This window comes from Oncorhynchus keta, unplaced genomic scaffold (assembly GCF_023373465.1).
Source record: "Oncorhynchus keta strain PuntledgeMale-10-30-2019 unplaced genomic scaffold, Oket_V2 Un_contig_1083_pilon_pilon, whole genome shotgun sequence".
NCBI lineage: Eukaryota > Metazoa > Chordata > Actinopteri > Salmoniformes > Salmonidae > Oncorhynchus > Oncorhynchus keta.
This window is the reverse complement of record NW_026277222.1, coordinates 595,644-609,038: the sequence shown is the minus strand read 5'-3', so window position 1 is coordinate 609,038 and position 13,395 is coordinate 595,644. Positions and strand designations below refer to the sequence as shown.

The 13,395-nt window shown below is 43.7% G+C and overlaps 1 protein-coding gene across 1 annotated transcript in view; it reads left to right on the top strand.

Annotated features, from left to right (window-relative positions):
* The window catches only part of sec16a (SEC16 homolog A, endoplasmic reticulum export factor), a 69,962-nt gene that overhangs the window by 49,638 nt on the left and 6,929 nt on the right, over positions 1-13,395 (top strand). The window contains exons 14-28 of the mRNA XM_052500515.1: positions 5,921-6,032; positions 6,554-6,659; positions 7,021-7,161; positions 7,402-7,515; positions 7,605-7,806; positions 7,941-8,341; positions 8,425-8,472; positions 8,553-8,696; positions 9,426-9,509; positions 9,725-9,781; positions 10,876-10,999; positions 11,488-11,628; positions 11,797-11,882; positions 12,008-12,079; positions 12,523-12,582. Of these exons, the coding sequence (XP_052356475.1) occupies positions 5,921-6,032; positions 6,554-6,659; positions 7,021-7,161; positions 7,402-7,515; positions 7,605-7,806; positions 7,941-8,341; positions 8,425-8,472; positions 8,553-8,696; positions 9,426-9,509; positions 9,725-9,781; positions 10,876-10,999; positions 11,488-11,628; positions 11,797-11,882; positions 12,008-12,079; positions 12,523-12,582 (1,892 nt within the window). The remainder of the gene's footprint in view (positions 1-5,920; positions 6,033-6,553; positions 6,660-7,020; positions 7,162-7,401; positions 7,516-7,604; positions 7,807-7,940; positions 8,342-8,424; positions 8,473-8,552; positions 8,697-9,425; positions 9,510-9,724; positions 9,782-10,875; positions 11,000-11,487; positions 11,629-11,796; positions 11,883-12,007; positions 12,080-12,522; positions 12,583-13,395) is intronic.

The window sequence follows — 13,395 nt, the reverse complement described above, 5'->3', positions numbered from 1 at the left end:
ACACACTTTTTCAGTTCTGCCCACAAATTTTCTATAGGATTGAGGTCAGGGTATGTGATGGCCACTCCAATACCTTGACTTTGTTGTCCTTAAGCCATTTGCCACAACTTTGGAAGTATGCTTGGGGTCATCGTCCATTTGGAAGACCCATTTGCGACCAGGCTTTAACCTCCTGACTGATGTCTTGATGTTGCTTCAATATATCTACATAATTTTCTTTCCTCATGATGCCATTGATTTTGTGAAGTACACCAGTCCCTCCTGCAGCAAAGCACCTCCCCACAACATGATGCTGCCACCCCCAAGCTTCACAGTTGGGATGGTGTTCTTCGGCTTGCAAGTCTCCCCCTTTTTCCTCCAAACAGTTATATTTTTGTTTCATCAGACCAGAGGACATTTCTCCAAAAAGTACGCGTTTGTCCCGATGTGCAGTTGCAAACAGTAGTCTGACTTTTTTTATTGTGATTTTTAAGCAGTGGCTTCTTCCTTGCTGAGCGGCCTTTCAGGTTATGTCGCCATATAGGACTCGTTTTACTGTGGATATTGATACTTTTGTACCTGTTTCCTCCAGCATATTCACAAGGTCCTATGCAGTTTTTCTGGGATTGATTTGCACTTTTCGCTCCACAATATGTTAATCTCTAGGAGACAGAACGCATCTCTTTCCTGAGCGGTATTTTTCTGGAAAATTAAGAAGAATGAGACCTTTCTGTCAGTGGATTGTAGAATCGTGCAGTGCTGGTTTTCGCGCCTGACCGATTGCAGGCCCTTCATTGTTTTTCCTTTCTATTGAATACGCTGTTGTCCAGTTGAAATACTATCGATTATTTAGACAATTGACAACCTGAGGATTAATTCTAAACATCGTTTGACATGTTTTGACAAACTTTACCAGTACTATTAGGATGTATTCGTCTGCATGTTTTGACCGCTTTTGAGCCAGTGGATTACTGAACAAAATGCACCAACAAAACTGAGTATTTGGGATATAAAGAGGGACTTCATCGAACAAAACAAACATTTATTGTGTAGCTGGGAATCTTGTGACTGCAACCATATGAAGATCTTCAAAGGCAAGTGATTCATTTTATCGCTCTTTCTGACTTGTAATTCCTTTACTTGGTTGTAAAATGTTTGTATACTTTTGTAAGCGGGGCGCTGTCCTCAGATAATCACATGGTATACTTTCGCTGTAAAGCCTTTTTGAAATCTGACAAAGCGGCTGGTTTAACAAGAAGTTCATCTTTAAGCCGATGTATAACACTTGTATTGTTTATGAATGTTTATTATGACTATTTCTGTGTTTTGAATTTGGCGCTCTGCAATTTCACCGGATGTTGTCGAGGTGGGTTACTAGCGGAACGGCTGCGCCAGAAAGGTTGACAAGAAATTTGTGGAGTGGTTGAAACACTTAGGTTGGAGTCATTAAAACTTGTTTATGTAAACTTCTGACTTCAACTGTAAGTATTCAGATCCTTTGCTATGAGACTTGAAATTCAGTTTGGGTGCATCGTGTTTCATTGATCTTCCTTGATGTTTCTACAACTTGATTGGAATCCACCTATTTTGGAAAGGCACACACCTTTCTAAATAAGGTCACACAGTTGACAGTGCATGTCAGAGCAAAAACTAAGCCATGAGGTTGAAGGAATTGTCCGTAGAGGTCCGAGACAGGATTGTGTCGAGGTACAGATCTGGGGAAGGGTACCAAAAAATGTCTGCATCATTGATGGTCCCCAGGAAAACACAGTGGCCTCCATTCTTAAATGGAAGAAGTTTGGAACCAACAAGACTCTTCCTAGAGCTGGCAGCCCGGCCAAACTGAGCAATCGGGGGAGAAGGGCCTTGGTCAGGGAGGTGAACAAGAACCTGATGATCACTCTGACACAAGCTCCAGAGCTCCACAAAGGAAATGGGAGAACCTTTCAGAAGGACAACCATCTCTGCAGCACTCCACCAATCAGGCCTTTATGGTAGAGTGGTCAGACGGAATCCACTCCTCAGTAAAAGGCACATGACAGACCGCTTGGAGTTTGCCAAAAGGCACTTAAAGGACTCTAAGACCATGAGAATATTCTCTGGTCTGATGAAACCAAGGTTGAACTCTTTGCCCTGAATGCCAAGTGTTATGTCTGGAGGAAACCTGGCACCATCCCTACGGGGAAGCATGGTGGTGGCAGCATCATGCTGTGGGGATGTTTTTCAGCAGAAGGGACTGGGAGACTATTCAAGATCGAGGGAAAGATGAACGGAGCAAAGTACAGAGATCCTTAATGAACACCTGCTCCAGAGTGTTCTGGACCTCAGACTGGGACGAAGGTTTGCCTTCCAACGGGACAACAACCCTAAGCACACAGCCAAAACAACGCAGGAGTGGTTTCTGTGTCCTTGAGTGGCCCAGACAGAGCCTGGACTTGAAACCGATGGAGAATCTCTGGAGAGACCTGAAAATAGCTGTGCAGTGACTCTCCCCATCCAACCTGACAGAGCTTGAAAGGATCTGCAGAGAAGAATGGGAGAAACTGCCCAAATACTGGTATGCCAAGCTTGTAGCGTCATACCCTAAGAAGACTCAAGGCTAATCACTGCAAAAAGTGCTTCAACAAAGTACTGAGTAGAAGATCTGAATACATACAATGGGGCAAAAAAGTATTTAGTCAGCCACCAATTGTGCAAGTTCTCACACTTAAAAATATGAGAGAGGCCTGTAATTTTCATCATAGGTACACTTCAACTATGACAGACAAAATGAGAAAGAAAATCCAGAAAAATCACATTGTAGGATTTCTAATTAATTTATTTGCAAATTATGGTGGAAAATAAGTATTTGGTCAATAACTAAAGTTTATCTCAATACTTTGTTATATAACCTTTGTTGGAAATGAGAGGTTAAACGTTTTCTGTAAGTCTTCACAAGGTTTTCACACACTGTTGCTGGTATTTTGGCCCATTCCTCCATGCAGATCTCCTCTAGAGCAATGATGTTTTGGTGCTGTTGCTGGGCAACACAGACTTTCAACTCCCTCCAAAGATTTTCTATGGTGTTGAGATCTGGAGACTGGCTTGTCCACTCCAGGACCTTGAAATGCTTCTTACGAGATGAGGTGAGATCTTGCGTGGAGCCCCAGATCGAGGGAGATTATCAGAGGTCTTGTATGTCTTCCATTTCCTAATAATTGCTCCCACAGTTGATTTCTTCAAACCAAGTTGCTTACCTATTGCAGATGCAGTCTTCCCAGCCTGGTGCAGGTCTACAATTTTGTTTCTGGTGTCCTTTGACAGCTCTTTGGTCTTGGCCATAGTGGAGTTTGAAGTGTGACTGTTTGAGGTTGTGGACAGGTGTCTTTTATACGGATAACAAGTTCAAACAGGTGCCACTAATACAGGTAACAAGTGGAGGACAGAGGAGCCTCTTAAAGAAGTTGTTACAGGTCTGTGAGAGCCAGAAATCTTGCTTGTTTGTAGGTGACCAAATACTTATTTTCCACCATAATTTTCAAATAAATTCATTAAAAATCCTACAATGTGATTATCTGGAATTGTTTTTTTTTGTCATAGTTGAAGTGTACCTATGATGAAAATTACAGGCCTCATCTTTTTAAGTGGGTGAACTTGCGCAATTGGTGGCTGACTAAATACTTTTTTCCCCCCACTGTATGTAAATATATTTAAATTAGCAAAAAAATGTTTTTGCTCTGTCGTTATGGGGTATTCTATGTAGATTGAAGGGGGAAAAAATATTTACATATATTTGAGAATAATACTGGAAAATGTGGAAGAAGTGAAAGCTTCTGAATACTTTCCGAATGCACTGTAGGACACAGACACAAGGAACTCTGACATAACACAGAAAATATGAACAATACATTGAATCAAATGAACAGAACTTCTACCTCATGAGTCTTGCTAACATTCATGTGCACTATAAACATTGCGTCCACTCATAGCAGGCTAATAAATGCTAAATGAAAATATATCGTATGCCTATTAAACATGAAACAAATGTCTACGTGTTGCAATAAACTGTATGGGGATCTAACGATGAAATGCTCCAGAAGACGTCATAATTTCTGTGTACCTATGGAAGGGGGTGAGAACCATGAGCCTCCTAGGTTTTGTATTGATATCAATGTACCCATAGAACTGAAAATCGCTGTTCTCCGGCTACACCATGGTGCTTCAATAGAGGGTGCTGTTGAGGCTACTGTAGACCTTCATTGCAAAACAGTTTTTTTTTTATCCGTTATTTGGTGACGTGAATATACTTTTGTATATATGTGTATGTGGACAAATTAATGGATTTGGCTATTATATAAAATCGAGTACACAGCCATGCAATCTCCATAGACAAACATTGGCAGTAGAATGGCCTTACTGAAGTGACTTTCAACATGGTACCACCTTTCCAACAAGCCAGTTTGTCAAATTTCTGCCCTGCTAGAGCTGCTCCGGTCAACTGTAAGTGCTGTTATTGTGAGGTGGAAATGTCTAGGAACAACAACAACTCAGCTGCGAAGTGGTAGGCCAGACAAGCTCAAAGACCGGGACCGCCGAGTGCTGAAGCGCGTAACGCGTAAAAATCGCCTGTCCTCGGTTGCAACATTCACAGCCGAGTTCCAAACTGTCTCTGGAAGCAACGTCAGCACCAGAACTGTTCATCGGGAGCTTCAAGCAATGGGTTTCCATGACCGAGCAGCCGCAGACAAGCATAAGTTAACCATGTGCAATGCCAAACGTCGGATGGAGTGGTGTAAAGCTCGCCATCATTGGGGACTTGAGCAGTGGAAATGCGTTCTCGGAATGGATGAATCACACTTCATCTGGCAGTCTGACAGACAAATCTGGGTTTGGTGGATGCTAGGAGAACACTACCTGCCCAATGCATAGTGCCAACTGTAAAGGGGGAGGGATAATGTTCTGGGGCTGTTTTTTCCATGGTTCGGGCTAGGCCCCTTAGTTCCAGTGAAGGGAAATCCTAACACTACAGCATACAATGATATTCTGAACTTTGTAGTAACAGTTTGGGCAAGGCCCCTTCCTGTTTCATCATGATAATGCCCCTGTGCACAAAGCGATGTCTAACCCCATCAAACACCTTTGCTATGATTTGGAACGCTGACTGCGAGCCAGGCCTAATTGGCCAACATCAGTGCCCGGCCGCACTAATGAACTTGTAGCTGAATTGAAGCAAGTCCCCGCAGCAATGTTCCAACATCTAGTGGAAAGCCTTCACAGTGGGAGGCTGTTAGAGCAGCAAATGAGTGACCGACTCCATGATTTTGGAATGAGATGTTCGACGAGCAGCTGTCCACATACTTTTGGTAGTGTAGTGAATTGAATAACTTTTTAATGTTTCACTTTTTATTTCTCTGAAATTCACTGAGTAGAATGGTCCTCTCCTTCCTCTTCTGAGGAGCCTCCATTGTTGCCATTTGATTTTGTGATTTGATGTTCCAAACATATTGCTCACTATATGTCTGCTGCAGAGACTAGCCATAATAAACTGGTTTTGATCAGTCATGAAAATAAAACGTGCTGAAAACATGTTGGCGCGCTATAATTTTTTTGTAAAGATGGAGACCAAGTTATAGGATGAAAAATACCAGCGTATTGACGCGGATACATCCGACTAGCGCTAGCTAATGCAAACAGTTTACAAATCAATACTTGGAGTCAAAGTATCTATATGATATTGGTCAAAGTAATATTGCGATATGTAACCATTGTTTTTTTTCCCCACCCATCACTAATGGTTATGATGTTGATGACAAACTATATATTATGATAATAAATGCAATATTACTACCTGCTGCAATCCTGACCGAAAACAGTCAGAACAAAGTTCTGTGATATTCATAAATTGAGTTGAATTTGAGGTACAGTCAAGCTCTTTTCAACAGTCGATTGACGTGTGTTACAGCTTCCAAGGGGCTCACCGATGCGGCCCACTTCTGTTACCTGATGGCCCAGGTTGGTTTGGGGGTGTTCACCAAAAAGAGCACCAAGATGGTTCTAATCGGCTCAAACCACAGGTTAGACATCTGCTGCTCTGTCCCTTTCTCACTTGTTGGCCGTTGTGGAAATGTCTTGCCTACTACTTAAACTGATTACTCTGTAGTAATCAGACTACATACTACATATTGCGTTGATTCCCGCCATTCGTTAATTTGGGAATAGCGCGTCCCCCTCAGCTGATTATCAGCTGTTGTCAAACACATTTGAGGCTCGAAAGACTATTCTCTTCCTCAATGGTACACAGCGAATTCTACTAGATGAATAGCTGAAATGAGTATGACATCCTGGCATTTAACACATACAACATTTTTGACATTTCACAATGTAAAACAATCTTTTTTCACATACCCAAAATGCCTATTATTTAGAATGCAGGTATGGATATTTGGACACGGACAGTCAGTTTTCTCACTCTCTCACACACCTCTGTTTTTGCTGCCACACTGGAACAAACTCACAGGCATATAATATCTTACATAGGAATATGAACTTTCATGCATATGGCATACAAAGGCTTTAATGACCTCTTTCTTGCTAGTCTGTCGTTCTTCCAGTTTGCGTCTAACGAAGCGATCCAGAGGACGGAGGCATATGAGTATGCCCAGTCTCTGGGTTCCCAGCCCTGCTCCCTGCCCAACTTCCAGGTGAGTACACACACATATCTGAACTTGAGCACACGCCATAGACATACCTCCTGATCTTATAGAAATGGACTGAATGGTCATCTAGAGATGCTGTATAGCATGGCAGTAGCTGCATAGAAATGTCTTCTAGTCATTCTATTTCTGCCGTCTGATCCCTGTTCTCTCCGAATTTAAGTAAAACCCTGACGTGAAAGGCTGAAACACATTGGTTTTATCATTAAATAAACATTTTGATCAACTTCCACTGCCCTCAAAGAGATGCTGAATTTCCTCTTCACTCCTAATGTAAGTGAATGTGCCTGGCCTCTGTGCGATGAAATCAGCTATCATGACCTTTGACCTTTCTTCCGACTCCCTCTAGGTGTTCAAGCTGATCTATGCGTGTCGCCTGGCCGAGGCTGGGCTGTGTGCTCAGGCCTTCCATTACTGTGAGGTTATCTCCAGGAGCGTGCTCATGCAGCCGTCCTACCACTCTCCTGTGTTCACCAGTCAGCTGATGCAGGTAGACACACACACATGTGCGCGCACACACACCCACATATAATCGCTCTCACAACACGCACACAAGGGCACTGTCAACACACGTACTTACTCACTCATACTTGCATACAAATACAAACGCGCTTGCACACACTCATTCATACACGCAGTCTCTCTCACTCACTCTCACAAACCTATCTCTTAGGTGTTGATTGTTACTATGTGTGAGAATTTTGAATGTCTGGTCTGCTGTTAATTGTAGATGTCTGAGAAGATGCGATTCTTCGATCCACAACTGAAGGAGAAGGCAGATCAGGAGCTCTTCAACGAGCCAGAGTGGCTGATTAATCTGAGACAGCTGGATGGACAGATGAGGGTGTGTGTTTTATTAATGTGTATGAGAAGCCTATTCATGTTGTTGTAGGTGTGTCTAACTGACTGGGCTGTTATTCTTTTCCCCCATAGACTGGAGTGATTGCATACAATGCAGACAGGGATACTCCTCAGCAGTATGACTGCAGCACCCCCAATTCTGAGTTAGACCAGACCAGCCCACCTGAGCCATATGCCCAGCCTCTGGACATGGTTGACCACACCTCTGACAACCCTCTGATGACCTCACTCATGCCCGGACCACCTCAGCAAGGGGTGCAGCTGATGCCTCCAGGTGAGCAACAAGCCCACCTTGTAACACGATAGGTGTATGTGTGTTGACTCCTAATTGCAATGACCAATGTCCCATAGCAATTCACAAATATAAGCAGCCACCACTAAACACACAAACCTTCTCCTCCCATCTAGCTCCCCCAACTATCCTCCAGGACGGAATGGTCTCCCAGCCGCCACACCCCAACGAGGGGGTCCAGTTCTACCCAGTACCCCCCAGTCTCCCTGGACCACCTGGCCAGATCCCTTTATCAGGGTTCCCTCCCCAAGGCTCTGGCTTTGTACAACCTTACCAACCCCAGCAGCCCCAACTGGACAAAAGGGACATGTTTCCTGGAGCCCAGCACCAGCAGATGGCGCCACCACAGCATCAGCAACAGATGTTGCCCCCGCAAATGCAGCAGCCACAAAAGATGCCCTCTGACAATTATCAGCCGACGGGTCCACAGGAACTACAGCCTCCTCCCATGTCCACCTCTCCACAGAGGAACACCTTCACGCCTCAGATGGACTTCTATGACCAAATGGCTCACATGGTGTGTGTGTTCGTGCATTCAGCCTTGTTAGAATAGTTTGAGGAGATGTGCTGATACCACTAACTCTTGTCTTGTTTGCACAGGGCCCAGGAAGAAGATCTAGGACTACTTCACAGTCCTCAATGCAAATGGTAGGGTGTGTGTCAGATCACTGTTACCTTTGGCAGTGTGTGTGCATGTGTTTGTCTGACTGGCTCTGTTTTGTCTGCAGCAGCCTCCAGGTCGCCGCTCCCGCACCATGTCGGAATCTTCCACACACTCTGGAGGACGAGAGAGGAGCAACTCGGCAGCCAAGCAGTCCTCTCCGCCTCCACCCTCCATCCCTGAGCAGGCCAAGAAGGACTCACCTAAAAAGGTTATACAGACACACACACTACGTATTGTGTCCCTTTCACACACAATCCCACACACACCGCAGTTACTTTTTATTATTACCCCAATGGCCTTGTGGTTAGTGTCCATCCTGAGATTGGAATGTTGTGAGTTCAGCATTAAGGAGATAGATTGTGGTTTAGGCCCTGTGATAGACTAGTGTCCTGTCCAGGGGGTGTACTTGTACACCAAGCTTCCTCACGCTGCAGAAACAGGAGATAGGGCAGGAGTCTATGTGTCGTTCCGGCTGGTATAAGCCAAGTCTCATGCAAGGCTACTTACTTACTTAAAACTACTATTACTTTGAATTTTGTAGCTATCAATTGTCCCGTTAGCAATCGCCCAGAATAGCTCTTTTATTATATAGGCTACTTATAGTAATTATTGATATCAGCAAAATGTCTTTGATTAGTGGTTGGTTCAGTTGGTGTCGGTTATTTTCGATTTATCATTTCAGCTCTTACACACACACACACACACACACACACACACACACACACACACACACACACACACACACACACACACACACACACACACATAATTGTATATGTATATGTATATGTATATATGTATATGTGTATATGTATATGTGTATGTATATGTATATGTATATGTATATGTGTATGTGTATATATATATATATATATGTATGTATGTGTGTAACCATTTCTGATTTTATTTTTCTCTCTCTCTCTCAGGGAGGGGGGGTGGGGGTGGCGGTGGCGGTTGGCTCAACTGGCTCTATAGGAAGGGGAAGAATGAAGCCCACCTTCCGGATGACAAAAACAAATCTGTAAGTCAACTCTGACACACCTTGTTTTCCAGTCATACTTGTACATACTCTTCCTTACTACTCTACTGAGTCCTGTCTGTAAAAGCTCACAGTTTATACATGGCAGTGTGGTCTGTGTGTGTGTGTGTGTGTGTGTGTGTGTGTGTGTGTGTGTGTGTATGTGTTTGTGTATTGGAGCTTATGAGTATCTTCAGTTGACTGGTCTGTTCTGTCAGATTGTCTGGGACGAGAAGAAACAGAAATGGGTCAACTTGGATGAGCCAGAGGAGGAGGTTAGTTTTTTGTGTGCGTGCGTTCCAGCCATTATGATTAGCATGCCTATATGCATTGTTGTTTTTATTAGTCCTCATTAGGGATGTTAACGGTTATCTGTTAATCGGTAGCTGGCAAAACTTAATTCGACCGGTCATGCTTATCGGTCTATAGGTTAATTTGCGTAAATTAATGGTTTAAATTGCAGCGTGTATTTTCTGTTAGTCTTCATGTATCTTATTTATCATACACGTACAGCCACAGAGCCTAGTTTGAAGAGAAGAATAGCATATCTCCTGTCAGACAGCTCAACAGCAGCTCCTCAAAAAGCTGGTACTGGAGTGAAATGTATGCATTTAAAAGCCCAGTCACTGTGCAACAAATAACAATTCGAAATGCAATCACATGTTAAACTTTGCTATGTGAGTTTGAGGCAGTATAGTTGTTTGAAACCTATTTTACTTTACTTCAAATAATGAAGCATGTCTTACCTTGCTTCAAAGTAGCCTAGCCAAAATCCATCAATCAAAAAGTTAGACTTCTACATGCCAATGGCACAATCCTGGTTGTATTAGCAACTCGACCTAGTTGTTGCATCTTTAGAATCCAGCTCTTTCTAAGTTTCTAACAGATTTTCATCTCTGTCACATACGGAACCGCTCGCATTAGGTGCTCTGTTTAGAACAGTGTTTTCCCACAAATTGCATTTTGGTAAATGTTTGAAATTGTTTTATTAGCTGCTTCATTACAGGAGTCGCATGTTGAATAATAGGCTATATAGCCTTTTGACTGGAAGACGATAGGCGTGCTATTGTTGCATGCTTCCATTATGCTCTTAATGAAAAACGTCCGCATGCATAGTATTTTCTGTTGATCACATCAAATTACTGTTTGGAAAAAATGTAACCGTTTGTTGACCGTTTAATGAGGGTCTGTTAATCGGCAGCAACATTTCCCAAAATGTACATTCTTAGTCCTCATAATAAGAGGTTTATATTAATATCCTAGCACGTGTATGACCATCTGTATTTATACAGTATTTTGGTTTATCATACTAACACAGCGATATCTTTGATCCTAATAATAAAGTATTGATTTGTGTCTGTGTAACCAGTACAAGCCCCCTCCTCCTCCTCCCTCGGGCTTCCCTAAGATGCTGGGACCCGTACCGGGACAAGGGGGTCCTGGAGGTCCCCCTACTGGTGGGCCGCCTGTCAACATGTTCTCCAGGAGAGCAGGTGAGATTTACACATGTTGGCATAATGTAAGCAGCCCCTCATTGTGGGTTTTTAGCTGATACAGGTTTTAGATTCAATGCAGTGCTGCAAAACTCTTGCAGCTACATTTCACTTGTGCTGCTGCTCACATGACCAGTGTATCAGGTTTCATTGACTGCTATGGGAGCGCATCACTCCCTGCTCACACTTGGCAACTAGGATATTGTCTGAAGGGAGTATGCTTTGAATTAGCCAGGTGTGTTTGTCACACTCCCAGTTTTAGCAAGTCCTGCATGGCTTGTGAGCATTGTAGAGGGGAAATAGAGGCAGGTGCATGATCCTGGCTTTCGGGAATGTGAAGGAAAATAATGATACATGTCACATTGCACTTGAAACCGCTGCAAACCTCTAGGAATCACACCAATAGTGCTTGTCATTTTGGCACGTCAGATTTTCTGGGGATTTTTTTAGCAGATAAAAAAATATATATATGTTCTCACCCATCTCAGGTACAAAGAGCCGCTACGTGGATGTCCTGAACCCAGGTGGACCCCGTGCCAAGCCCGGTGGATCGGCACCTGCCCCGTCAGACTTCTTTGCCCCGTTGGCTCCCATGCCCATGCCAGCCAACCTGTTTGTGCCCGGGGCAGGTATGCTAACCTTTTGATTAAATATATCAATGTACTCTAGCGATGGTCATCATAGGTCTTTGAGTGTGACTGGGTTGGGAATATTAGTTTGTTTGCGTGTTGTTTTGATACCGGTGTGTGAGTGTACAGTATTTGTATTGTAATGTGTTCTCTCCTGTCTGGCTCCAGAGGAACAGCAGCCCATGGTGGGTAATGTCCCAGAGACGGGAGGGAACCAGGAACAGAGCGACCCTAACCCCAGTGCTGTGCCACAGGTACCATATTACACTCCCAGTGATGTTTATAGTTGTGTATAATAGATTTCACACCATAAGACCATCAGATTAGACACACCAATTCAATATCTGCCGAACTGAATTAAGATGTTTGATCTGTCCAGATGTTCAACCCAACATTGTTACCGCCCGGTCCAGTGGGGCCCCCTATTACCGCTGGGTCCCCGTCAGGAGAGGTAGAAGCACCTCGATCCTCCTAGAGGACTGTAGTACCCCTGCTACTCTATCATAAACCCTCATGCCCCCATTGAAACAAATTACCTTCCACTTTTAACAGTCATCTAGCTTGGTTGAGTGATGGTTGGTACGTGTGTGTTTGTTTTGTGGGAGCATGTTTCAACTTCCAGCCTTTATTTTCCTGTGTGGGCCTCATAACCATGCTAACACCTGGGCAGGATGACACGTAAAAGACTCACATTTTCTAATAATGGATCCTCTCCCTAAGATTGTGTATCTTAACATCAGAAATAAATCCTTATTGTCGATATTTTGATTTAAATCTGCTTTTGTGGAGATTATATTAAACTGGGAGTGGGTGCAGTTCTTGATCTAATCCATGCACGGGATGATGAAATAATTCTGTGGTTTTCTGTTTATTTCCCTCCCCTGCCATCTTTAGCTGTCGCGTTCTAGCTCAATGAGTTCTTTATCACTTGAATTGAGTCCGCATATAAACCAGGTACCTCTAGCTGGGCCTCAATCGCCCCCCACCACCACCCTCACCACAGCCCCCACCTCCACCCTCACCACAGCCCCCACCTCACTGCCTTGCTGCTTAACATTCCATCAGCTGTATCCCCCTGGCTGTCTCAAGCACCACTCTCACCCACTAGCATGCTAGCTAACTTTCAACCGATTGGAGGTAATCAACATCCCTCAGATTGGAGGAGAATGCAGCCAATTAGAGCTGTTCTGATGGTGTCTCTGACTCAATTTTGAAATGTTAAGATACTACACTGAACAAAAATATAAACGCAACATGTAAAGTGTTGGTTCCATGTTTTATGAGCTGAAGGATCCCAGAAACGTTCCATATGCACAAAAAGCTTATTTCTCTCAAAAGGTGTACACATCCCTGTTAGTGAGCATTTCTCTTTATCTAAGATAATCCATCCACCTAACACACATATGTCAGAGTCAAGGCCCGCGGGCCACATCCGGCCCGCGAGAAGGTTTTTACTGGGATGATCTTGATTTATTATTAGAACTGGCCCGCAGACCGCAGCAAGCCGGCAGCCCGCAGATCTTTTACACGCACCAATACTACATTTCCCACAATGCAACGGTGACGCACCGAGCAGTAGGCTGCTTCATTTCAATATTTATTGGCACAGCAGTTGTCAGCATCACAGTAAAATTAACTTTCAGATACCCATCAAAAATGGCAAAACGGAAGGTGGACACTGAGAACCGGGGTTTCAAACAAGGTGGGAGTCGGAGTATTTGTTCACGGAGGTAGCTGGAAAACCTGTGTGTCTTCTGTGTGGAGAAA